The 27,292-nt window shown below is 36.6% G+C and overlaps 3 protein-coding genes and 1 long non-coding RNA gene across 7 annotated transcripts; 3 read left to right on the top strand and 1 right to left on the bottom strand.

Annotated features, from left to right (window-relative positions):
- The first annotated feature begins 7,511 nt into the window (after window positions 1-7,511).
- Window positions 7,512-10,182, top strand: LOC141687258 (uncharacterized). Its single transcript, XR_012560979.1, has 2 exons — window positions 7,512-7,728; window positions 9,771-10,182. It is a non-coding gene; the product is annotated as an uncharacterized LOC141687258 (long non-coding RNA).
- A 7,166-nt stretch (window positions 10,183-17,348) lies between these two features.
- LOC141684708 (uncharacterized) lies at window positions 17,349-18,801 on the top strand. Its single transcript, XM_074489791.1, has one exon. The coding sequence runs from the start codon at window positions 17,744-17,746 to the stop codon at window positions 18,494-18,496; it is 753 nt and encodes a 250-aa protein (XP_074345892.1). The 5' UTR covers window positions 17,349-17,743; the 3' UTR covers window positions 18,497-18,801.
- A 538-nt stretch (window positions 18,802-19,339) lies between these two features.
- On the bottom strand, window positions 19,340-21,729 carry LOC141685479 (uncharacterized). The gene is made up of 3 exons (XM_074490575.1): window positions 21,087-21,729; window positions 20,006-20,122; window positions 19,340-19,755 (listed from the first exon to the last, which is right to left on the bottom strand). Exons 1-3 carry the CDS (start codon window positions 21,397-21,399, stop codon window positions 19,508-19,510), a joined length of 678 nt encoding a protein of 225 aa, XP_074346676.1. The 5' UTR covers window positions 21,400-21,729; the 3' UTR covers window positions 19,340-19,507.
- Window positions 21,730-21,955: 226 nt separating this feature from the next.
- LOC141682920 (uncharacterized) lies at window positions 21,956-25,822 on the top strand. 4 transcript variants are annotated; one of them, XM_074487606.1, is made up of 11 exons: window positions 21,956-22,050; window positions 22,404-22,520; window positions 22,682-22,758; window positions 23,632-23,711; window positions 23,891-23,945; window positions 24,125-24,192; window positions 24,330-24,411; window positions 24,743-24,826; window positions 24,900-24,998; window positions 25,278-25,397; window positions 25,517-25,677. In XM_074487606.1, the coding sequence occupies exons 2-11, from the start codon at window positions 22,427-22,429 to the stop codon at window positions 25,529-25,531; spliced, it is 774 nt and encodes a 257-aa protein (XP_074343707.1). In that variant the 5' UTR covers window positions 21,956-22,050; window positions 22,404-22,426; the 3' UTR covers window positions 25,532-25,677. The 4 variants fall into 4 exon arrangements, with proteins under 4 accessions (XP_074343707.1, XP_074343704.1, XP_074343705.1 ...); XM_074487603.1 differs by having other exon boundaries at window positions 21,958-22,050; window positions 25,512-25,822; XM_074487604.1 differs by having other exon boundaries at window positions 21,973-22,050; window positions 22,407-22,520; window positions 25,512-25,822.
- The last annotated feature ends 1,470 nt before the right edge of the window (window positions 25,823-27,292 follow it).

The raw sequence follows: 27,292 nt of genomic DNA on the forward strand, positions 1-27,292 counted from the left end.
TAAATCTTGGTGACATTACGTACAAGTTGAAGCTCTCTTCATTGTCTGATTGTCAGGTTAAGTTAATTCACATTTTCTTAGGGGAGCGCTGGTATGGTAGAGGAAGTCAGAGTCAAGCATGATTCATGAGCCTAGCAAGTTCATAGCAATACATAGAAGTATTATAGGCATCTGCTTATAACAAGCTCTCCAGCACATCATCATTTTACAATTTAAAACCCATAAGCAACCTTTATCTGCTGATTTAGTTTCTATCAGTAAGTAATAGTTTCGGCTCTATTCAATATCAGGTATGCAGCGTTCTTATAATAGGGAATTGGGCTGAGATTAACTGGGAAATCGTTGATTAATTGGGTTAATTAATTGGAGTTATTTAATTTAATAAATAATAAATTTAATTGTATGTAAACATCATCAAATTATTAAAAGATTTTTTTAAAAAATACTATAAACCACTACTCCATATTACATTTACGAAATAAATCGGGTATCATTGATCCAAACTTATTGTGAACATTAGGGGTTCGGTGAATAATTTAATCAATAAATTTATAACTAGTACCAAATATAATAGTTAAAATATTATTTAATTTCTTAATTATTTTCAATTTATTTATAAATTTTAAATTACTTTAGCTTTAACTGATTAATTTCATCTTACCCGACTTTGACCGGCTAATTCCGCCTTGACAAATTTTTTAAAAAATCGCTTGATGACCCGCACTTTTAGAATATCATGTGAATGTAATTTTTAAGATTCCGCATGGAACTTTTAGGATAACAAACTCTTTTAATTATTATATATTATTAAAAACGAATTAGTTTATTTTTCGATTTCTAATAAAATTTGTAATATATATGTTCTATATCGTAAAGGTGTCTTTCCAAAACTTTAACTTATAACTAATTTTTCTTGTCACGTTATTGTGATGCATTTTTGTAAATGAATATTTGTAAAAAAACTATAAACATTATCGTACATGAATAATTTTATGTTTAATTTATTTTTTAAAACTATTAAAAGTAAGAAAGAACATATTAGAAAAAATATCGACTATCCTACAAAAGTTTACTATTTATTTATTATTTATATTTACTAGTTTAAATTCCGTGCGATGCACGGGTTAGTTAATATTCAAATAGTTTTAAAATTTTGTTTATCTAGTCATATAATAATTTTAATATATATGTATATATATATATTAAAATTACGAGTTGCATTTATAATAAACAAAGTAAGAGAAGGTAGACTGCGATTAAAACAAAATAGAAACAGACTACTAGTAACAATTAAACAGAGACAATTAAAGAAGAACACACTACTAAGAAAATAGAACTGTTTGTTGTTTATTCACTTCAATACAAAATACAAGCATAGACCTACAATATATATATATATATATATATATATATAGAATTGAAACTAAGTGGGTGCTAAAAATACTCCACTACAGCACTTATTCTCAACATTCTAAACAAACCTACACACTAATCATGTGCATAAAATTAGGAACAAACTTATCCAAGTACAACTAGAATTGACTTGGTAAACAACTCCTACTTTGAATAGAAAACTAATAATGAAATAATAAGTTGCACTAATTATTTTTAATACTCCCCCTTAGTGCAAGCTTACGATCAACAACTCCAAGTGAGCTCCTGTGATATTCAAACTTTGGCTTTCCCAGAGGCTTTGTAAAAATATCAGCCACTTGCTCATTAGTTGATACATTCTCCACTTCAACTTCATGTTCAAGCACCGTCTCTCGTATGTAATGGTAACGAACTTCAATGTGCTTTGTTCGTCCATGAAAAACTGGATTTGCAGTAAGTTTGATAGCACTTTCATTATCGCACTTAAGCTGCACAACATAATTAAATTCACCAAGCATACTCCTTATCGATCTTTTTAGCCAAACACATTCCTGCGCTGCCATGCTTGCTGCCACATACTCCGCTTCTGTGCTCGACAAAGCAACAATTGGTTGTTTCTTACTACACCAGGACACCATTGCCGAACCAATACTAAAACAATATCCACCGGTTGAATGCCTGTCTTCGATGTTTCCTGCCCAATCTGCGTCTGTGTACCCGACTAGTTTAATCTTTTCACACCTTCTATACATCAAACCATAATCCAGAGTCTCTTTAATATATCGCAGAATCCTTCTGGCTACATCCCAATGTTTATAAGTTGGACGCTGCATAAACTGTGATACCACACTAACCGAGTAACAAAGTTCAGGCCTTGTGATAGTTAAATAAATTAAACTATCCACGAGTTGTCGAAATGGTGTTGCGTCATTCAGTGGATCTCCCTCGCTGCTTGTCAATTTGAGACCCTGCTCCATTGGAATAGCTTTTTCTTTGGACTCCTTCATGTTGAAACGTCGCAGCAGATCTTTGGCATAGGCCCTTTGAGAGATAAAATAACCATCAGCTGCCTTTTCTACTTCAAGACCAAGAAATCGACTAGCTTCTCCCAGATTCTTCAGTTCAAAATGCAAACGCAATAATAACTCATTAATCAACATAGTTACCTCATCTCCATTATTTCCCGTGACAATCATATCATCCACATATAGTAGGACAATCAAGTGAACATTTGATTCTATTTTAATGAATAAACTAGAATCTGCTTCAGAAACTCTAAATCCACAAAACAATAAATACTGAGCAACTTTACCATACTAGGATCGTGATGATTGTCGAAGACCGTATATAGATTTTTTCAACCTACAAACATAATCTGGATATTCATTTGAAACGTATCCTTTAAGTTGCTCCATGAACACCTCACGATCTAATTCACCGTAAAGAAATGCATTCTTCACATCAAGTTGCCATAACTTCCACCCTTTGAATGCTGCAAGAGCAATTGTAGATCGTAGTGTCACCATCTTTGCCACCGGGCTAAATGTTTCTTCATAATCCAGACCATAATTTTGAGAAAAACCACATGCAACCAATCTGGCTTTGTACCGTTCGATCGTTCCATCTGAATTTTTCTTTACCTTGTAAACTCATTTACAAGTGACTGGAACACAATTTTTCGGCTTGGGAACTAACTCCCAAGTTTCATTTCTTCTCAAAGCTTCTAATTCTTCTGCCATTGCATGCTCCCATTCAGGTTTGCCTTTCGCTTATTCGTATGTTGCTGGTTCATTTTGATCAGTTTCTCCAGTAAAGAAGCATGAGGTAACAGTGCAATTATTTAATTGTACCTCATAGTCTCGAAGGTAAGATGGTTGCCTTCTTTCTCTTGTGCATCTACTTGAATCTGAACTTTCATTGTTGTTTGAGCCTCCTTATGTTGACGTGATTTCATCATTTAAGAATTGATCTTCATGTTCCGGAGAAAGCTGAATCTTTTCTTGATGATGTATCACACTATTCTGAGTAGCATAATAAGACGACACCTCATCAAATACGACATCACGGGAAGTGGTTACTTTATGTGTTTCAGGATCCATACATCTCCACCCCTTCCTGTGTACGTCATAACCAACAAAAATACATACTTTTGCTTTCGGGTCCAACTTAGTACGAGTAGCCTCAGGAACATGAACATAGCATATTGAACCAAACACACGAAGACAGCTAACATCCGGTTTTCATCATAAAGAATTTCAAGAGGAGATTTCTCTTTACCTGGCCATGGAGGTAAACGATTTATCACGTAACAAGCACTTTGAAAAGCTTCTGCCCAGAGCCCTCGAGGAAGATTTTTGTCATGCAACCAAGAAAGACTCATAGATGTGAGATGAGCCAGCTTCCTCTCTGAAACACCATTTTGTTGTGGCGTATGTGGACAAGTCATTTATCTCTGAATACCCTTCTCATTGCAGAAACGAATGAAGTCACTTGAAAGAAACTCTCCACCATCATCGCTTCGTAAACACTTGATTTCCTTTTTGAACTCCGACTGTACTACAGCTTGAAACTCAACAAATTTGGACAGAGTTTCACTTTTATCTTCTAAAAATTTAACCCATGCATATCTCGAATAATCATCTACGAGTATCATGACATACCGGAAACCTCCATAACTTGTTGTCTTCATCGGACCCATCAAATCTGCATGAATTAGCTCAAAAGCCATTTTTCTGTGATTCGTTGATTTCGAAAAAGGAAGACGGTGTGATTTTCCAAATTGGCATCCCTGACATATTGTATCTTCACAAACATTCTAAAGATTTGGAATTCCTTCTAATAACTTACGAGAAGAAATTTGTCTAAGTAGTGGATAACTCAGGTGTCCTAAACGAGCATGCCAGATTGACGCCTTATCAGTCTGGCTTGTCTTCTTTACATAAGCTTCTCCCACTTACATTACAAACATAGAATCTTTCTTTTCTCCGGTGAACACAACATTAGCCTCAAGATTCTTAACATTTTCAAGAATCTTAACATCATTGGGGCCATACAAAACATACTTTCCAGAATTCGTAATTTGAGAGACAGAAATAAATTTCTTTGCAAACGTGGAACATGGTAGACATTGTCCAATTTCACCAAATGTGTATCATCTGAGTTGATCTTTACAGTCCCTTCTTTAGCTACTGGATACGTAGAATTGTCTGCTGTGATGATGACTCGTTCACCGTCATGATTACGCAATTTAGAAAATACAGATTCATCTCTAGTGACATGATGAGAACAACCCGAGTCAATAATCCATTCCTTTGCGTCACGTGAATGATTATAAAGAACTTGAACTGGTGTTGATCCCTCTGCAATGTCCCTGATTTCCGCTGTAAAGCACTGCTCCCATTTTATCCCTTCATTTGGTTCACTTTGTTCCTTCGGCTCCTCTCTGACAACATTTACTTTAGAAAGCTTCACTCTACAATTCTTCTTAATATGCCCAATCTTCCCACATCTATAACATTTGATAGGGTTGCGACTTTGGGAGTTTTCACCACTGGATTTCACATCTCCTTGATTATTTTTATTCCTCTTGTAGAACTTTCCTTTTATAAAGAGCGTTGAATCTGTATCAACGTACCTGCCCATCTGTTTTGCTAAAGCTTCTTGATTTGAGAGAAGACTCTCCAATTTCTCAACAGATGGCTGAACAGCCCAGCATTGAATGGACGTCACGAAAGGAATGTACTCTTTCCTCAGTCCTCGTATAAGAAACCACTGCATCCTTGCCTCACTGATCTTCTCATTCTCATCTAATTCTGATATTTCACCACACAAACTTTTAACCTTTAAGAAATATTCAGAAATAGATAAACTTCCTTGTGTCAGCATGGCTAACTCGTTCTCCAACAACCGCAATCTTGCGGTATACTTTTTCGAAAATAATTGTTTGAGTGTATCCCAGACCTCCTTGGGTGAGTTGACGTTTCGAACATGCTCAATAAATTCCTTTCCGATTGAAGTTCTTAAAGCAAAAAGAGCCTTTCCACATCTGATCTTCCATTTTCTCTGTAGTTCAACATTAGCCGGGATGTCCGCTGGTTCCTTCTCTGTTCCAGTAACAATCTCCCATAAGTCCTGACCCTGAAGATAAGCTTCCAAACACATCTTCCAGTACTTATAATTAGTGCCGACAAGCTTCTCAACAGAACTGTTAACACCTGAACCATTGCCTTCATTTACCACCTCCATAGCAAGACTGTTTCTTTTTTTTCTTATAATCTTTTCCAACAAGACAAGTACTTGATAGACGAAAAGAAAATAAACGACAAGTGTATATGACTCAAGATGGCTCTGATACCATAAAACAAAATAGAAACAAACTAATAGTAACAATTAAACAGAGACAATTAAAGAAGAACACACTACTAAGAAAATAGAATTGTTTGTTGTTTATTCACTTCAATACAAAATACAAGCATAGACCTACAATATATATATATATATATATATCTAGAATTGAAACTAAATGGATGCTAAAAATACTCCACTACAACACTTATTCTCAACATTCTAAACAAACCTACACACTAATCATGTGCATAAAATTAGGAACAAACTTATCCAAGTACAACTAGCATTGACTTGGTAAACAACTCCTACTTAGAATAGAAAACTAATAATGAAATAATAAGTTGCACTAATTATTTTTAATAGCGAAGGTTTGGACATGTACGGAGGAGACGTATATCGACCCCAGTGCGGAGAGTTGAATGTTTAGTGTTACCAGGTGCAAGAAGGAAAGGAATAACGAGAAGAACTTGGGATAACCTACTTTCACTAGATTTGCATTTTTTAAACCTTCGGGGGGTTATGGTATTAGATAGAAGGTTTTGGAGGCGTCAAATTAGAATGGTTGATTAATTTATGGGATAGATGGATCTTGTATTTTGAGGTGTTAGTAGCATATAATGTTAGTAATATATAGTGCTAGTTTATTAATTCTGTTAATGTGCTTAATTCTATTATTACTATATTCTGAATTTCATACATTATTGACACTAATCATTTTTTGTTTTTTTTAACATGAAGTTATTTGATTTACAAAGTAGAAGTTTTGCGAGTGTTCTTAAATAAGATTGAGTTGAAGATATCAAAAGTGCTTTTATGTGGGATAAAAGTGACTATAAACAATCACTATTCGGTATTGTGTATTATATTTTTTTTTATAATTATATTCCATATTTACACATGTTCACAAACAAGCCGGGGGTCTTTCGGGAAACAGCCTCTTCGTTCTTTTGAATGAGGGGAAGACTGCGTACATCATATTCTCCCCAGATCCTGTTTTTGCGGGATATACTGGGTACGTTTGGTTTGGTTTATATATAATATATAAATATATAATAATTATATATTTATAATAAAAATAATAAAAGAATTAGGAAGAAGATGTGGTAGTAGTTTAGCAGAACAAAATTTGATCGTAATTTAACGGGATAAGGAGACTCAATCTAGTAGTTTAGTAATTTAATAATTTAACATGTATATAACACTATTTATTTTTATTATTTTTTAATAATCAAAATAGAGAATAATCGTTAAATCAAAAAATAGGGATAAAGAGACTAAATCAAAAAATACTCCATCCCACTTAGTTATATCATAGTACACATAGTATAGAGTATTGATTAATCTATACTATACTATAATAACCGAAATGTGATATAATTTGTAATTTGGTTAATCCTCATTTTGGTTAGGTCTTTCCATCATGACCGTTGGATATTCTTCATCAAATAATCAGAGCCGCTAGATTCAAATACTAAAAAAATACACTTCACAAGTTCTCAGGTTCGAATCTCATCAACAACAAACATTTATATTATTATTTATAAAGATACATATAAGTTATCAGGTTCAAATCTTACCAACAACGAATATTTACATTATTATTTATGCAGCAATCATATACTATTTATACTATTTGAACATAACTTGAAATTATGCACAATGAAATAATCATTATTTAATATTTAATTATTTATATAGAATTTTAATAAATTTATAAAAAAATAAAAATAAAAATATATAAATATTAATCAATACCCGTGCACGGCCCTGTAGTGATTGATAATTGACAAAATTACGTACACCGAAACAAGACGCAGCCCATGTGTGACCCGCGAATGGTGATGAATACTGTGCCGTGACAAACAGGCCTTTTGATATTCGGGTTTAAAAGGCCCACATACATCGATTAGAATTCTCGATCCCCAGATATCTCTCTCTCTCTCTCTCTCGCTGCGCGCGCTCTCTCTCTCTCTCTCGCAGACCTTGCAATTGTCGACCGACCATCAGGTAAACTTCCTTTGTTACCTTTTTTCATCTTATTTACATTGTTATTATTATTTCTTTGATTTTTCTATTGGGGTGTATAATTGTGAAAAAATTTAATCGTTTTGTGCTGATACTTAACCTGTGGATTACACTATTGGCTTTGATTTGTGTATTAAGTTTTGATTTTAAACAATTAAATATGTTTTTTATTGTAAATTTTGACCTGTTGTATTGCAGCTAAAGGGATTTAAACAACATATAGTTTTGTGATTTTTTTATGTACAGATTCTATGGTTAATATGTAGGTGTTCTAATTCTATTTTTTAAACTGTAAGGTTTTTTTATTTAAATTCAAGAATTATTACCATCAAATCGTGGTTTTTTTTAACAGTGAACGAGAGTAATGGAAATAAAACAACTGATCCAGTACAAGACATGATTTAGGTACGCAGGATAGCAAAAAAGGGAAATCCTGCTTTTAATTGAACTTAGGCCTGCGACTACTAGCTTACGGACTAAATATTTAAGTATTTAACTGACCAACAAGAGCAAAAACAAAGAACAAAGCTGTGACAAGCAAAAGTTGACATAGGGCTTGGTTAGATTACCCTGTGCTTGCTAATCATCCTCTTCCATTGCTAGCTGGCCTCCAATCAGAAATTGAAAATTTGCTCGGAAACCATTTCAGGATGTAAACCATCTGCAATCTCCAATTGTGTATTTCCAGCCCCCAATATGACTGACCAGCATGACCATTAACCAGAGCTGCTGCTCTAGTGTGGTCCCTGCAGCCTCCTTGACCTGGATCAACACTTGATTTTTTTTAATTTACGAAAAGTAGAGTCCTCTTCCATATTTTCCATCGGCTCAATACTCTTTTTGTGAAAGCAAGCCATTTTTATCAAAGCCCAACCCTTCAGATAAAATTCCTTTTGCCTTTTCCTTTTGGATCTTATTCCCTGGCCCTGCTGAGAGCGTCCTGGATTTTAAATCGTCTTAGTTGTAGTCTGACCTTGATTGTTGACTTTTACCTTTTCCAGCCCACCATCAGCATCTAGTATAAGTTATAACCACAATACCATTTCCTCCTCGGTTGGTTCTTCCTCAAGACCATCATTTGTCTCCTAAGCACTACCATGTCATAACTCATATGCGAGATTCACAAGTCCAATGAGGTGATCCTCATTAATCTGAACCATCCCGGTTATCCTTGGTGAAGAGGATTGTATTAATATAACACTAGCCAAAGCTCGCTGCTTATGTAATATGTCACGATGATGGCCCGATTCAATATCAGTATCATCTGCTTCCTTAAGGATGCAAATAATTTAATATTTGTTGTTAAACAAATAAACTGCACTATCAAAAAAGCAACAAATCAATGGAAAAGAAGAGGGTTATATTGCAGCTAGGGGGTGTAGTTGTATAAGTTTGATGTTTGATATATACCTGTAGCGTTCTCTTGTTTTTGTGTAATGTTACTGTTAGTCTCGGCAAATTGTTCATAACATTTTCACTTAAAATTGTTATTCATCTGATTATTGGTGCAATGCAGGGCATTAATTTGATGTAACAAATGTTGTAGGTAACCCATTGTTAGAATATTTAATTATGGCATTCTCTTTTTCCATCCACCCCTGCATATGTCCAAGTTGATTTATGATCTAAATTTCCCTTTATATAAAATAACACCTTATATTTATTCAAATTTAATTAAAGATTACCATACCCAAATAATACTCATACAATTTATATTTTAGGTTCCACACCCTGTATCTATAAAAATATTACTGAGATCATTTTAAATATAGATGCCCCTGTCTATCTGTATATTATATTAAATAATTGAGAATTACCATGCCTGATATACCCTTGAAGAATTTTGTCGCTCACATTTACATATGTGTTGAATCTTCTATTTATGTAAAAATGTAGGTGATTTTTGGTGGGTATGAGTTTAGTGTGCAAAGAAGTGGGGGTATTATTTCACTTCTTTTGTCTTTTCCTGTTAATAATTGTATCAGATCCTTAATTCACTGTTTTTAATTTGTTTTACAAGCCAGACTTTGCAGCAAAATGTTATTGACGTTGGCAACCCGTGTTACGACTGTTTGCGGAATTTTCTTTGCAGTTCGGCATTTTTATGATTATGATCGGGTTTTAGGTGATGCTCACTCCAGGGCTGTTAAAGAAGTTGTGGAAAAGGCATTGAAACATGAATGATGCCTCACTTGATGTAAAAGGTCAAATTTGAGGAAGATGCTAGGAAATTGCAACTGTTGTAATTGTTAAATTTTTATTAATTATGGATCAGGAACATACTAGTTGATGACCTGTAGGCCAAGACTGCTAAGTTTGGAACCAAGGAGAGAATTGTTAATAGCATCTTGTATGTGTCTCGGTTGTAGCTTTTGATACTTTCTGTTTATAAATTGAACCTGTCTGAGGTTATTATATAAAATCTAATTTCTGGATTGTCTGGCATTATTAAATCAACCTTACTTGGAATTGAGATGTCCTCTCTGTTTTTAATTTGACATCTGTGGGGGCTGCATTTAAACATTTTAAATTGCATACTGTAATATGATTCACTAACGAGTTTAAACAATTTCCGGTGATTATATTTTATGTGTGCGTGCAAGTAAACTAAAAGAATTATAATTTCAAAAGTAGTATAGTAGTGTTGATAGGACATAATTAAATTACGCCCGTGCTTCGAATGACCAGCATATGTCCCCACTCCCGGCCCTCAATACGAATGACCAGCATGACCAGATATATTGATTATCGACCTGGGTATATATAGCAGCAAGGTTTTATTGTGTTGACATCTATTGTTTTATTATTCAATAGAGAATAGACTTTGATATCTTAAAATTTATTATGGCGAAATAAAAGAACTAATAAAGGTATCACTGGGAGTAGCTGGCTTGTTTGCATTCGGTACTTAATTTTTTCCGAATATAAGAAGTGAGTGGTACAAGGAGTTTCAAGCCAAAGAGTTTGAAAGTGAGGCCGAGAAAGCCATATCCGCATACAGGACGGAGCGCAAGGCGAAAGGCCAGAATTAGAATCACAATTTAGATGTGTTAATCATATATAATTAGTATAGTTAAGTAGTGGATCTATGTGAGCGCGATGGATAGCTAAAATGATCCAGATTCGGTTCTCGCTCATCACCGAGGACAAATATTAAAATTCTAAGTTGCCTTTTATTTGCAAATAAGTTTGGTTTGAATTAAATGGTGATCAACAACTTGGTCTTGGTGCATATATGTGTTGGCTATGTGCCCAGCAAGGCCCACCGAGTGAAGGTTCATTGAATCATTCAGCCATCAGGACGATCAGAATGGAAGACATATATATCTTAAATTAATTGATGTTGTATATTAAGAAAGAAATTGCTTATAACATTAGCTTAGATTCTAAATTTAATGCATTAAAATATATCCTTATTTTATATATTATGTGATAACTCCTGGTGGTGGGGCCGCTCCTTCGACGCCGTGCCTGGATTCTTCGCCGCTGTAGAGGTGTAGCTGTGGTGGGGTTCCTACAAAACAACACCGGAAGGGGGGTTTGGGTCCCGCGGCGCCTCCGGCGTGAGAGTAAGAACTCGCTTTTGGGGAAGACGAAGATAGATATAAAGGCAAGGTTGTTGTGTGTGTATATGAGCGTGAGAGAGTGATTAACCCCAAAACTTCACCTTCTTGGGCTATTTATAGCCCAAGGATAGGGTTTTGGGGTTGGTACCTTTGGATCGTAGCCATTGGTTCTGGGAGCGGAGGACACCTGGCTGGAGTGGATGTTTTACACGTGTCAGTGCGGGACTGGCTGATGAATGTTCTGAGGATCCTCTGACACGTGCCCTGATTATTCTCGTGATTGATGTGTGACAGTTGTCCCTATCATGTGCCGAGGTTAGCGTCTCACGTGCTGGGATTCATCAAGGTTGTGCTTGCGGGACTGGGCCAGTCAGGGCTGGTAGTGTGCAGGACTAGTCCTTCCAGGAGCTATATAGAGTTAGGAGTGTAGGACTAGTCCTTCTGGGAGCTGTGTAGAGTTAGGAGTGTAGGACTAGTCCTTCCAGGATCTGTATAGAGTTAGGAGTCCGGGGCAAGGCCCTGCAGGAGCTGTATGTACTATCATGTGCCCCCCGCTCCCTTATGCAGATTTTCTGGATGGGGGAGTAAGTTTGGGTTGTTTGTAGAACATGAGCTTTTGATTATTTTGTTTAGAAGGAGTTGAGCTTTTCTTATCCCCCAGTCCGGATTGCACCGAGTTAGGCGAATCAGGACTAAAGTGGTTGTCTTTAGAAGGAGTTGAGCTTTTCTTGCCCCCTCGTCCGGATTGTGCTGAGTTCGGCGGATCAGGACTGAAGTTGTTGTCTTTAGAAGAAGTTGAGCTTTTCTTGCCCCCAGTCCGGATTGCGCTGAGTTCGGCGAATCAGGACTCAAGTGGTTGTGTTTAGAAGGAGTTGAGCTTCTCTTGCCCCCCAGTCCGGATTGCGCTGAGTTCGGCGAATCAGGACTAAAGTGGTTGTCTTTAGAAGAAGTTGAGCTTTTCTTGCCCCCAGTCCGGATTGCGCTGAGTTCGGCGAATCAGGACTCAAGTGGTTGTGTTTAGAAGGAGTTGAGCTTTTCTTTCCCTCCAGTCCGGATTGCGCTGAGTTCGGCGAATCAGGACTAAAGTGGTTGTCTTTAGAAGAAGTTGAGCTTTTCTTGCCCCCAGTCCGGATTGCGCTGAGTTTGGCGAATCAGGACTGAAGTGGTTGTCTTTAGAAGCAGTTGAGCTTTTCTTGCCTCCAGTCCGGATTGTGCTAATTGGTGTAGTCCGGACTTGGAAGTTGAAACGGTTTTGGGGATTTCCCCCCCAATAATTTGAATTATTACAGTTGTCTTTTTTCAAAAGACGTGCTGTAATAATGACTGTTCAATAATGACCGCTCATGATGGACGGTCAGGATCGTTCCACGTGACGCGGTTGTTCGGTTTTTTACTGCCTCTATAAAAGGAGGCCCTGCCTTATTCTTTTATTTTTTACCTTTCTTCACTTTCTCTCTTCGCTTTCTTTGTTTTCTCTGAGTCGTTTTCTTCGTTGCTCTTGCCGTCGCCGCCGTATATTACGGGAGTGTTCTTGGAGGTTCGCTGTTGCTTCTTGGTCGTCCCCAATCGCTCCATTATATCAATCTTGTAAGTGTTGTTTTTATTTGTTCCTGTATTTACTCTGGTTCTTTCCTGGCATATATGGTTTTGTTGTAGTGGTTTTGTGTTCTCATATTTTGTTTCAGTTGTTTTTCTGTATGTATGTGTATATGTATATGTTTGTGGTCATGTTTTGGTCTTTGATTTAGGCTGATTGTGTTTGTGGAAAGTAGGGTTTTCTGTTGGGTCCGGACTTGGTTGTTTAGTCCGGACTGATGTATTGTAGTGTTTCGCTGTATTTGTTTTTGTGAGTTTTGTGTCTGGAGTTGGACGTTAATTTCAGGGGTTTGGGACTCCGGGCTGTTTGCTTTTGACTTGTAATAAAATTGAACATAGGGTAGTCCGGACCATGTAGCATTTTATAAATAAACTGTAGGGTTTTTAGACTAACCTTTATCACTTGTTTTAGGTTTATGGTCCGGACTAAAGAGCGTGCCAAGGCTTACATAACCTGCTATCCGGGGCCATCTGGTTCGGATCTTGAGTCTTCTGTTGATTCTGAACGAGCTGGGATGGGGAAGAAGGCTTCCACTTCGGACTCTAAAGCTATTACGAAGCTTTCAGTTGCTAAGATTTCTTCCAGGAAGGTACCTTGCAGTCCGGAGGGTCTGTGGGTCGAGGATTTGGGGTACTTTGTTAGTAAGAGTGAGGAGATAGAAGATAGCTTTTATTATAGGAGTATCAGGTCCGGGTACGCTAGACAGCAAAATGCGGGTCCGGGACCTTACGATAGGGAAGCGTTTGATAGGAAGTTTGCTGATAGCATAGTGGCTAGGGAGCACTATGAGCTCAAGGATGAGTATGCTGCTCTAGATCACGCGGCTCAGAATTCTGCGGTTCGGGCTGCGTTTCAGTTGGATCCCCGGATCGAGTGGAGGTGGCCGACTCCGGACGAGAGGGTTCATCATAGGCCGGCTGATGGGTTTGTTCCGGTATGGCTGGAGCATCTCCGGTCCGGATGGAATCCTCATTGACATTTGTTCTTGAAGCATCTGTGCAAGTACGTGTACAAGATATCTCCGATGCAGATAACCCCTAATGGTATAAAGTGGATGACTTGGTTTATTGCTACTTGCAATCAGTTCAAGGTGCAACCCACGTTCAAGCTATGACATCATATCTTTCACCTGGTCCGGTCTAGTCAGTTTCCTCTCTATGAACTTCGGTTCCGGGCTCCGGAGTGCGGGTATGGTGGCTCCTACAGGTCTGTTATCCAGCAATCTTCGTTGAAGTATTGGAATGGAGAGTTGATCATGCTCCGGGGCTTAGACTTATATTATCTTCCCCATATTGCTTCAGATGGGGTCCGGACTCGCTTCCGTAGGGATGTACTTCGGGGTGAAGCTATCCGGTTAATGTTTGCGTTTTGTGAATCTCTGGGTTTCCAGATGACCCGAGACACTTTTATGAATCATAGAACTATGATATAGTAGGATGTAAGTAGTTTTCCTTCTTGTCCGGACTTCGTATATATTATCTGTCTTCATCTGCCTTGATTCTTAATTGGCTTTGACTTGTGTTTTTGCTTTGTTCCTTTTTAGGTTTGCCGCACTACAATCTGGATATGTCATCCTCGGCATACAGTGATGCATTGAAAGGTCTTGGCAAAGCCTTTAAGTTGCCAAAGAAAACTGTTGGTGCTGGGTCCGGATCTAATGCCTCTGTTGAGGAGGGATCCCAGAGTAATGTGGTTCCGAAGCCGGAACCCGAAGTTGATGTGAATCAGCCTGCTCCGGAGCAGGATGCTGAGGTTGGCCTGGGAGATGAGTTTGCTGATCTTGAGGGCCTTGGTCCTATAGGTGAAGCTCTGGGTGGTGATTCTGGAAGGAGGAAGAAGAGGCTTCGGGCTGTTGGAAGTAAACCTCCCCGGGCCGAAAATTTTGAAGCTGGTTCCTGGTCCGGGGCTGGTAAAGGAAAGACTGTTGATGATGAGAGTCCGAATGCAAATGATCCGGGGTTGGAGGAAAAAGTTGCTCGTTTCATGGCTGGGATTCCTACTCAAGCTGACTGGAGGAGGATGAACCAGTCCGGATTTGATGCAACTATAAAGGAGTGTTCACGGCTCTGGGGTCAGGTATTTCTTCTTCTTGTTCTCGCTTCTTGTGTTGATTTTCCTTAGACTATTTTTATAAGTTTCTCTGTTTTTTGCAGCTTGGTGGGTATATGGCCGGATCAGCTTCTCTGGCCTATAATGAGCTCAAAAATTTCCGGACCGTCGTTGTTGAAAAGGACTCCGAGCTTAGTCGGCTCCGGGATCAGATCATTGTTAAGGATACTTCTCTATCCGGATTGAACCAGCACGTTGATGATGTTAGGATCCGGGCTGAGAATGCTGAAAAGGAAGCTTCAGATCTGAAGTCCGAGGTTGCTGAGCTCCGGAGGCAGATGTCTGCTGTGCGTCCGGAAGCTGAGGTTATTGAGGAGTTCAAGAGGTCTGAGGAGTATGATCAAGCTATTGCCAATGCCGGTGCTCCGGAGATAGCCCGTTGCTGGTTGGTTGCGGAACGACTTATCAAAACCAATCCGGAGGCCGATTGGGATAGTTTCGTTACTGAGTTTATTAAGGCCAAGGAAGATATTGAGCTCGGACTAGGAGAGCCGGAGTCGTACGATGGTCCTTGCCCCAGTCTCTTGCCTCATAATGCTCCTGGTGGCGGGGCCGCTCCTTCGACGCCGTGCCTGGATCCTTCGCCGCTGTGGAGGTGTAGTTGTTGTAGGGCTCCTACAAAACAACACCGAAAGGGGGGTTTGGATCCCGCGGCGCCTTCGGCGTGAGAGTAAGAACTCGCTTTTGGGGAAGACGAAGATAAATATGAAGGCAAGGTTGTTGTGTGTGTATATGAGCGTGAGAGAATGATTAACCCCAAAACTTCACCTTCTTGGGCTATTTATAGCCCGAGGGTAGGGTTTTGGGGTTGGTACCTTTAAATCGCAGCCATTGGTTCTAGGAGCGGAGGACACCTGACTGGAGTGAATTCTTTACACGTGTCAGTGCGGGACTGGCTGAGGAATGTTCTGAGGATCCTCTGACACGTGCCCTGATTATTCCCGTGATTGATGTGTGACAGTTGTCCATATCATGTGCCTGGGTTAGCATCTCACGTGCTGGGATTCATCAAGGTTGTGCTTGCGGGACTGGGCCAGTCAGGACTGGTAGTGTACAGGACTAGTCCTTCCAGGAGCTGTATAGAGTTGGGAGTGTAGGACTAGTCCTTCCAGGATCTGTATAGAGTTAGGAGTCCGGGGCAAGACTCTACACGAGTTGTATGTACTATCATTATGAAATATATAATTTATTTTGACCTCCTTTAAAGAAATTTTCTACATTCGTGCTTGTCTATATATAAAGAAAAAAATTAATGATGGTATCACTTAACACACACATACATATAAAACTGTCACTTAATAGAATAGGTACATATAACTATTGATTCAATTTTTTATGTTGTAGTTTCGTATATTTTGAATTTTGTTGAATTATGTTTGCTTGGGAATGTGGTTACAAATTTGGAAATTTAAATTAAGCAGTTGATATATCGATTTATGATTTATAAATAAATTTTAAAAAATCATATAGTTTATCGAAAATTGATATTTGAGCGATTTAAGACAATTTTTGAAAATCTAACGAATTCTATCAAGTAAAACCAATTTTTCATTAACATTCACGTATTAATTATCTTTATTAAAAAACGAAACTACTTTTTAAATGGTACTATTATTTTTTGTTTCATCAATTTTTGTTATCACCAACATTTGATTTCACTTTTTCATTCATGTATATCTTATAATTCTATTTTTGTTTGTCTTTTAATTTTTATTAAATTTTTGATTACACCATTTATTCCTGTTATACTTCCACATATATTATGATTCTATTAAATTTGATTTTATTTTTTTTATCTTATACTTCTACATCGTATGATTCTATTAAGTTTAGTTTTATTTTTATTTCACCCTTTTGCCTTTAACTTTTGTATTTTTAATTCCCTTATTTATTGCTAATTCAATATATTATACGTGTTTGGTTTCATCAATTTTTGATTTCACCTTTTTTGAACCTTTATTATAACTCTAAATGTATATTTTTTTTCTTATTTTACTTCTATATGACTTATAATATTATATATATTATTTTATCCGTTTTTTAATTTCAATTTTTATAGTAATCCTATTTTACATATGACTCAATAGTATATTTTAATGAAATAATAAAATTTTGAAATCGTATAATAATTATAATCTTTATATTATAATTATAATACAATTATCGTACTCAATAATCTGGCTTGGATTTTCTGAGTTAAAGTTAAAAAATTTGACATGACACTTATATTATTATAATTTTTAAAAATTATTTAAATAAATTCGGAACGGATTATCAACTAGTGCTAATAAAATATTGAGTTTCCTTGACATGCCAAAAAAAAATCAATAAAAGTGAAAAACGCTGAATTTCTCTCCTAGAAATTTTCAGGCCCCTGCATGCCCACACGAATAGCTCAAAACATATATTAATTCCCTCCATCGTATTTCAATCTTTTTACTTTCCTACTTCCCCTCCATATCCAAACCCCCGACCCCTAGTATTATTATTTCCTCTGCCTCGAAAAACTAAATACTTGTCCCCCCCATTGGCCAACTTTCACTTTTGAGATCTCAACATCATATACTTTACTATCCGATGCTATTCAAATCTTGATATCATCATTAAATTTTCACCGCATGAAAAACATCAAGTTTCCGATCTGGGTTTTCCAAGAAAATCACTAATACTCAGCCCCTTTTCACCGAATTGTACATCAATAATCGGTGCATCTTCGTGATTTATAATGGGCAGTGCAGACCACCTCCGGTTGCTGGACACTGTGTCACAAGATAGATACAACCAAAATACATCAACCAATCTGGGCGAAATACTTAAATTCACAGAAGATCATCCTACAAACAATTTAACCATAGGCAGTGTTCTTAATCTCAATAAAAGATCATCACCGGGGATTAGATCAGGCCGTACACTTCTGGATATAATACAAGCAGATTCCACCGGAGATACTAGGAAAACTTGGAAAAATTTCCGTGACAAGCTCCGTCTCAAACGCGCAAATGCAACGTGGAGTTCCGCAATGCAACGAGCAAATAATCAAATGATGATGCTGTCTACCCGCGTTCCCACGTCAGACCCTGATATTGAATCTCCGTCGGCGAGTAGGAGATCATCATCACTACGCTTGCAAACTAGTCTGAGTTCATTGTCAAACGAGGAATTTGAGGAAGAGGAGAGGGAGGCCGAGGGAGAACAAGGGCCTGTTAGGATGTCGTTGATGTCGTTGTTAGCCGAGACGGATAGAGAAATGGGAATTGATTCAGCATATGCAGTGGACGATGATGAGATTATTGAAGAAGAAAATGTTGAGAGTGGTGATAATTATGATTGTTGTGTTTGTATGGAGAGGCATAAAGGATCAGCTTTTATACCTTGTGGACATACATTTTGTAGGCTATGTTCAAGGGAGCTCTTTGTTCAAAGAGGAAATTGTCCCATTTGCAATGGTTTCATTGCGGAGATTCTTGATATTTTCTGATTCAAATTATGTCCCCCGTCCTTTTTCATTTTCGATTTTGACATCTTTTCTGCAATCTTCTTGTTTCTTTGATCTGGTTTCTAGTACGTAACGTAATATTTATGTATACAGTACATGGAACTGCTTCTAGGTGGGTTCCCTACTGTTAAAAAAAACACGTATAATTTTGCGAGATACAACACCATTGCTCTTTCTCTGTATATCTAAAGTGTGGCATGTATAACTTCTCCAAATATGACACTATTGTTCTTTCTCTATATATCTAAAGTGTGATATGTATAACTTCTTCAGATATGACGCTATTGTTCTTTCTCGCTATTGTTCTTTCTCTCTATTGTTCTTTCTCTGTATATCTAAAGTACGTCACATGATTATGTTACGTATTATCACCGGAATCATCTCACGCAATTCCCCACGGTTACGAGGAATCTCCGATATAAGTTTAATGACATTTTCATATATCAAAAAATAATTTTGAATGTATAACTATACCCTTTCATAAAATGTAAAATTGTCAATTTTAGGTGCTATTCTGATCCATGATTGCTTTAGTCAGTCGTACCTTAAACTTTGAAGTGGATTTTGAGAGGGATTAATACCGGTTGTTGGCCTATTGTCTTGTAATAATAACTCATAATGGAAATAGGTTATGAACATTGGGCGGAACCAAGAATATACTATAGGGAGACTGAATAATGTTTAGGGGGACCGAACCAAGTTATTTCATATTATTTCAAAAAGTTTACCTAAATTTCGATGAATTTTGAAAGTTGGCAGGGATCGGAGCTCACTCCAATATCCCTAGTTCCGCCCATGGTTACGAATAAATAAAAAGTCAGAATATATATAAAATATTGTTTAAAAAATTTGAGGTTTGGGTACAACTAATATACAGGATTATGAGTCCTAATAAAGGAGTCGGTGACCATGTTGTATTGGTCGTTCATTTATCTGTACAGCAACTTCCGAGGATTGTCAACTTCTACGGTCACCTCCTCTTGAAAATCTACTTCACATTTTACTTATAACAGCTGCATGGGAATGACATATACCTGAGTTAGTTAAATGCATTTTCATCTTCTTCTGCGGCGGGAGAACATCCAGCTGGTTCTTTCTCTTCAAGCCACTTTCATCACATTGACTATTACTTTTATCTTCAACAGCATATTCTGAGGATGCATAGATCTCTGGGTTAAATTTACACATTTGTGAGTTCCTTTGACCGCTGTCTAGATTGTGCTCTTTCTTCATGTAAGCACCTTCATATTTAGTAAATTTATTCTCTTCAGCAATGTAGCAGGGGTGCAGTGTCACTTAAATTATAAACTTGCAGTTCAATTTAGCAAAGAGTATCTAAATACCTGGTACTACCAATCAAGATACAATGTATTATATATATGAAAATCCACATTCACTCATACAACTATAGGGCCTCAAAGAAGATTGTGAAATAGTAACAACTACTTTTACACTTAATCATTACTTAAAAGTCCGGGTTGAAGACCTTACCTGCACCAATTAACTTGGACTTCTTGAAAAAGTTAAGATCTTTGTCCAGAGGCCATTTGTTTCCCTGTTCATTTATGCCGTAAGTTATGTTCTCCGCACCTCCTGCATCATGGACTCCTAAAGGAAATTACAGCCAAGTTTCATGAAATCAATGAATCTGCAACTTCAACTGTGTTGAATATAATAGCCTAGAAGAAAAGAAGTCAAGGATCAGGGGAAATTGAGCAATAGGCAAGTCACCCGTTGTGTAATTGAACATGTCTGCAAGTTGGTTAACTAAACTCCAGCTCACAAAGCAAGGGAGCGGTGTTCAATAACTAGCTATTCATTGATACCAACACATCGTATGTATAATCCAAGCAACCATACTAGTTGTTGCTTTAGTTTTAGAGTAATGTGAGTTCATAAAGTAAGTTGCAATCTGCAAGTTTTCTTTCAGAAGTTTGTTGTTTAGTTTTTGGGCAAACAATTCATCTCTTAGATTTCTTAATTTTCTCTACAACATTTAGCTTTAATTAGTGAAATTTAATTCTGCGGTTGTTCAATAGAAGAATAATATATCATACGATGATTTCTGACATATTATAATGAGAAAAACCTATGAAGTGTTTTGTGAATACCATAAATGATTCATGATTGTAACAAGAATCAAGAGCACTCCCTCTCCTAATACGGGCTTTGTCTTGGCTTTATGCTATCAAGCTTCGATATCTGCTATCATACATCATCATTAACCTTGTTAAAGAGAAATTAAAAGAAGCCTATCAAGCGCCTTGTAGATACTATAAAAGATTATTCAGGGTCTTGTCTATACTATCCGTTAAACGAGAGCAATCCCTCTCCAATTTAAAATATTGTCTTTTGTCTACACTATCAAGCTACAATATCTGCTCTTTCTAAATTTCTAATTGCAGAGAAAACTTACATCATACACATCCGATACTATTCGTAATCAAAATGCACCATCATTGTCCACTAATCTTATTCAGTTTCGAAGAAACACAAAGATTTGACTAATTTCATTGAGACATGTCATCAAACACCAAAGGAAAAACACAGGACGACAAAAAACGCAGCTTACTTTTGGTGCCAACTTTGCAGAGCTTCCCATCAACCCTGAGTGGCTCAGTGGCAGAGATTCCAGTTGAAAGACCACGAGCAGAGAAGAAAGAGATCAGAGACTTCCAAGTAACAGAAGAAGCTATAAAATCAAGGCCTCTACTAATGAAGTGACCATTTATCTTGATTGTTAGTGGGTCAAGCCCAAATATTCTTGAAATTGAGCCCAGATCAATTCTTTCATCTTCCAAAGCCATAAATTGAACAACTTTTGATAAAGAAACATATGGGCATATCAAATTGATTATCACTTTTCTTTCTTCTAACATATCCATATGTTGATCCCTTGCTATAATTCAAAGAAGTTTTAAAGTTGCGGTAAGTTACTAAGAACTACTACTATTTTTAAAGGGTTCTTGTTTTTTTTACTATACAATCTTTTAACTCTGTTGTATACATGCATATGAAGCAGTGAACATGTGTTTCTTACAAAGTTCTAAACGTTTCTAGATAAGTTCAGGGATGGCCCGTTTAATTAGTTCCTTCAGCTTAAAGAATTGTATCGTTTTACGAATTATGTTTAAATTTTTTATCTATAATTTTTATAATTCTAGACCATCGGTGCCAAAAAAATCTACTGTAGGTTTTTATCGCATGCACATGAATAAACATTAAACATTAAAGTTAAATTCTACACACACTACACACATTAATTCTTTTTTAAAAGAACGAAAGGATTTATTTTTCTTAAAGGTATATGATCACCATCTTCAAGTTTATTCAATGAAATTTAAATGTTAGATCAAAATTGATTAAGGTTGCACAAAGATTATGTACAAGAACTTGTGTGCAAGCAAAGAATAAGCATCTCCAAGTTTTTTTCAGATAACAATTAAGGGTATATCTTCACAACTTTGCTTGTATTCCCTAGCAAACCCCCAAAATTACTTGGTCATTCTGCACAACCCCGATATCAACTTTTCAAGGTATGAGTTTCATTCTCTATGTCTTCTCATTTATATCTTGCTCTGTGACAATATTGTGCCATGATCAATTCTTTGTGATCTTCTTTCGGATTTATATTTGTAGTTGTTTGATGAACTCTGTACTAAATAGTGTGAGTGCATGTTGTTATTTTTAGTCAATTCGAGTCTTGATTCTAGTGTGAATCAATATGTGTTAATCTTGGAGCTTTTATTCAATACAACTGCTTTGCTTTATGAAGCACAGTCTGTTGGTTCAAATTTGGTGCGATATACTAATTAGATATACTAATACTCTGCATATTCTGCATAGTCGGCCTCACATTTTTTGTTTTTGACTTTGTGTTATTATTAAGTAGCGGCATTTTCTATATTGGACATGGCTGTTCCAGAAGTAAATATGAAACTGCTTGAAGAGCTTCAAGCAATGGGATTTCCACTCAACCGAGCGACAAGAGCTCTTCACTATTGTGGTTGGTATATATATCTTTGCAAATGTACCAAAATGCATATATATTGGAGCGCTCTATTTGGTGTTTCACTGAATTGCTAACAGTGACACTTAGTTTTTCTGTTTAATTCAGTTGCTGCAAGACAATCAATTCTAATTATTAGTTACTTTTCTTCTATTTAGGTAATTCTAGTCTTGAAGATGCTATAAATTGGGTCATTGATCATGAGACTGACCCCGACATGGATGAGATGCCCTTGGTACATATTCTCATCCAGACATAAATGCATAGATAGGTTCACAACTCTCTAGTTTAGCTGTTAGTTATTGTATTGTTGATAGTTGCTTGTGCATACTCAATCACATTAATATGTTTGTCTGTGAAGCTTTTTTAAGATAGATAGTATACTGATAAATATGATTGTATACTGTACATTAGCATGTCAGCCGGTTGATACATATCAAGCTTTGCCTCTTAACAAATTTTATTTTTCAAAAGAAGATAAGGATCCTCTGGCATTGAAGATAAAGATCATCATAGATTGTATCAAATTTACCTGATTTGTTTGTTTAATAATTATCATGTATTAGTCGTCTTCGACAAATCCACTCTATATTGCTTCGTCCAATCTTTGGTCAAGTTAAAAAGCTCTTTCAGGTCCTAATAGCATCAATAAATTCTTTTATGTTTCCACTTTTTATAGTAATGTGTTCCATATATGCCATACAGATATCTCAATAGTTTATCTGACATATTTATCTAAATATGTTGGTTGAAAACTTTATTGCCCGTCCAGCTTTAGGCTTTCAAATCTTACGATAAATATTATAAGGTTCCCTTTGTTATCATTATCTTTTATTAATCCTTTAGGTTTAGAGTTTAGACATGTGAATCATATGGCCATCAGTAAAGAGTAGTAAAATGCAATCTGCAATGCTTAGCCTAGTGGATACCCCTCCCCATTAGAAGCATGTGTGCGCGAGTATTTAAATATCTATCCTTAACTATATCTAGCAAAAGAGTGAATGCAGGTCCAGTGTCCAGGAAATTGCTGTAACTAGTCTTTGAATTACTATATGCAAACTATCATTGTGAAGGATTTACTACTACTGTTCTCTTCATGTGCATGTAGATCCCAGTGAACATTGAGGTCCAAGCTTCTGAACCTCCTTACATGACTGAACAACTGAAACTAAAAGCACAAGAATTGAGGTTTGTTCAATGTTCTCTCCACGGTGAAATTCCCTTTATACTGCTAGTGCTCTATAACAAGTCCGCTTCAGTTCATGCTTGCTTTTATCCATAAAAACTCATAATTAGGGATGTTTTTGCTATAAAGTCGTTGTTTTGCATTTTTGTCATCTAAATTATAGCTTTAACTGCCAATTTAGAGATGGGGCACAGAGGAGGACAGGAATAGGAGAGAAGAAACTGGAAAGAGAAAAGGTATTGTTGAGTATATCCTACTTTCTCTTATCCACATACGGCCCCTAGACAAAGAACTTGAAATTAGTAAGAACATCAAAGTAGAATTGGTAATTTGTATGTGGTTTGAGGAAGTGATACAGTAACTATCACATGAAGATTTTTGGCCTTGTTTCTGTTTGCTGTTTCTTGCTTTATAGGAGAGAATTAAAAGAAGTAAAGAACTGCTGGAGGCAAAACGAATTGCTGAAGAAAATGAGAGAAAACGGTCTGTCACAGACACACAGATATGAAGTTTCATTCCATATTTATCTGACTCCTACACACAAAACACATAATAAAAGCAGATAGCTCTTTTTTTTTCCGCTAAACACTTGAAAACTTACAGCACCATTTATTTTATAGCTTTATAGCCTTGAGGGAAGCAGAGAAAGCGGAAGAGAAGAGAACACGGGAGAAAATTCGTCATAAACTACAGCAAGATAAGGTATTTCCCTAAAAAATAATCAACTCTTGAAATGTATCACTTCACTGATATACTTTGACTGTCTGACTTGCACCAAATTTACCCTGTCTTCTAAAGATAGGTGAAATCAAAATTTTAGGAAACGTGTACTTAGCCTTTTCTTTGCCAAGTGAAACGTGTTATTACTGAACATATGAAGCTTCATGATTTATCCATCTGAAGTCTGAACTGAGATGAGTCATGAAATCATCAGTTTACTCTTCAGTAGTGTCCTATGAACATGGTTTGTTATAATTTTGCGTTTCAGTTCGATATCCAGAAGTCATTATACATACAATTTGTTAATAAATAGTTAGAGAGAAGGAGTAAACTCGAACTGCCTCTGGATGATCTGGCATTTGTCTACCCTGCCACGCCTATGATTCAAAAGGAAAAGGTACAATGTACTTTCACTTGATTGTGATGTCTATGATAACTAAGTTAAATAACACCCCCCCTATAATATGCAGGATCCACTGGCTAAGGCTGCTAGATTTGCACCTATGAAGTTTTCTACAAAGGCAGAGCTCATGAGTGAATGTTTACGATCTATGAGGCGAAAGAACAAGGTAGTTTTATTGCTTTTTTGTTCTTATCAGCTACTTTGATAGCATGGCATGGAATCGTTAGAAGGTCTAAGAATCATCCGGTGTGTTTATTAAAAAAGTTCTCTTGGTATCCATTAAGCATTAATTTTTTTTTTGTTATATCTACCCCCATCACGATAATTATATAATGTACGTTTCACTTGCCTAAAGAAGTTGCAGGAGCTTTATCCAATTTTGCTGTTTCAGACATCATTGTTTACTTGTAGTAAATTATATCTTATATTATTTTCCTGGCTCTAGCATGACGAGGCCGGAGTGAAGAAGGCCTTCCAGACTCTTTTATATTACATCAGAAATGTTACTAATGATCCCGATGAGGAAAGGTTCAGGAGAATTCGGCTGAGTAATCCAAACTTTGCGGTTGGTTTTTAAACAATTCATAGGCGTGGATCAACTATATAATGTAAAATATAGGAAGTTAAAACCGACTGAAATCATTTGATAATAATGCCATTGTTTGTATATAAATGACAGGACAGAGTTGGGCGTTTTAAAGAAGGCATTGATTTTCTCGAGTTATGTGGATTTGAGAGAATTGAAGGTGACAAGTTTTTACATCTTCCCAGAGACAAGTTTGAGGTGGAAACATTGAGATCAGCTAGGACACAGTTAGAGTCTGCAATAACAAACCCCTTCTTTGGGCTTATATCAGGCTAAGTAAGGACTAAGTATATTTACCTGATGAGTGACTTGAATTTGAGAGCACTGACAAAGTAACTAGAGATAAATAAGATTGTTATAAAAACATAAGTTGAACCTCGTTACTATGGTTGAAGTTTGGACTATTGATTTTTATTTTCGTAGAAGTTATTACAGGGAACATGAATTTAAGGTAAATCCGATCGATTCAAATTTTGACAAAATTAAAATTTAAACCCGAAGATTTTGTCCAAATTTGAACTCAAACCCAAATTCAAAAAAAGAAAAAATAAATAAAAGAAAACTAACATCCAAACTCAATTAGGCGAATTTCGGATCAGCCCTATAACAAAGAAGCAAATCAAAAACTCAAAAATAAATAAATTTTATATTTCAAACTGGTTTTTTTCTGGAAATTTCAAATATCCTGCTCTGCATCTTATTACTGGAGGGTGCAAAGGGAAGTTGTTATAAAAAGGATTGAATTTGGTTTTTGGCATTGAATTAGGTTGAGATTTATGTCACCCTTCCTTAGTTACCGTGTTTAATCAGTACTGTATTTCACGGTCATCTCCATCATCTAGCATGTCATCTTGTAATTTCCTACCAAATCGGATCAAGATTGACAGCCCATATCTACCTAGATTTAGCATAGATTGTTCTAAAATTTGGTTATTTAGTTAGGTAATTTAAATTTCCTGCCCTTAAATTAATTTAGTAATAGTGTATACGTTGTATAAATAAACATACAAATCATGTGCATTGTCATTTACTTGGAGGATCCTATCTTCTCTGAATCCAACTACTGAAATGGCTGACTTGTGCTTCTTCTCAATATGCTCCATGTCCCAAAATTATTATCATTACACTCTCCTTCTGTTATTTTCTTTCATTTTCTGCCACCACCTTTACTTTACATACTTGATCAACATCTCTCTTCTCCTCTTATTGCCTCTTCTTGTTTACCACAATTTCTCGGAACCTGCAGGTTCCAGTACTTTTCTCCTCCTGGCTCTCATCTATCACGTTTTTCCTCCTAGACTTGAAAATGTGTTTTTGTTGGATGAGACTGAGACGACGACATCTTGCTTTAACGTTGTAGAAAATGAGCAAGTAGATAATAGTTACTACTTGGAAGATCATCATGTTCATGAAATTGAACAAATGGAGTCAAAAGTACCGAGAACTAGACAGGGTGGTGGTGGTGGTGTTGAGGAGGGTATAAATTATAGTATTAACTATGATGTGGATGAATACTGTAAAAGTAGTAGTAGTGTACCATTGTGTGTTAAGTCACACCGAGATTTTGCGAATATTGGGTGCAGTACGGAACAGGAAGAAGAGTGGAAGAGCACGTTGGCGTGGAAATTATTCGAGGAGCGACATTATAACGTGGTTGAAGGTGACCAAGCTGGGTCGATGGACTCGCTTTGGGAAGCAGCATTCGAAGCTGATTCGATAAAGTCGTCGTCTAAGCGAATAAACGCGGTCGTAAAAAACAAGGATATCAAGAAGAAGAAAAGTGGTGAGCTAGATAACAACAACAACAACTCGTGTAATGAAGATGAAGACGAGGTACAAGTAGGTGAGATGACGACAAGGGGCTGTTTACAAGG

This window comes from Apium graveolens, chromosome 9 (genome assembly GCF_009905375.1).
Source record: "Apium graveolens cultivar Ventura chromosome 9, ASM990537v1, whole genome shotgun sequence".
NCBI classification, from domain to species: Eukaryota; Viridiplantae; Streptophyta; class Magnoliopsida; order Apiales; family Apiaceae; genus Apium; species Apium graveolens.

What these genes read in the sequence shown, in the direction of transcription:
- LOC141684708 (XM_074489791.1), top strand. Translation starts at nt 17,744, where the DNA reads ATGGGCAGTGCAGACCACCTCCGGTTGCTGGACACTGTGTCACAAGAT.
- LOC141685479 (XM_074490575.1), bottom strand. Translation starts at nt 21,399, where the DNA reads ATGGATATGTTAGAAGAAAGAAAAGTGATAATCAATTTGATATGCCCA. An exon ending in CTGCAAAGTTGGCACCAAAA is followed by an intron (nt 20,123 to 21,086) that starts GTAAGCTGCGTT and finishes AATTTCCTTTAG; the next exon opens with GAGTCCATGATGCAGGAGGT. An exon ending in GTCCAAGTTAATTGGTGCAG is followed by an intron (nt 19,756 to 20,005) that starts GTAAGGTCTTCA and finishes CTAAATATGAAG; the next exon opens with GTGCTTACATGAAGAAAGAG.
- LOC141682920 (XM_074487603.1), top strand. Translation starts at nt 22,427, where the DNA reads ATGGCTGTTCCAGAAGTAAATATGAAACTGCTTGAAGAGCTTCAAGCA. An exon ending in ACATGGATGAGATGCCCTTG is followed by an intron (nt 22,759 to 23,631) that starts GTACATATTCTC and finishes ATGTGCATGTAG; the next exon opens with ATCCCAGTGAACATTGAGGT. An exon ending in CTAAAAGCACAAGAATTGAG is followed by an intron (nt 23,712 to 23,890) that starts GTTTGTTCAATG and finishes CTGCCAATTTAG; the next exon opens with AGATGGGGCACAGAGGAGGA.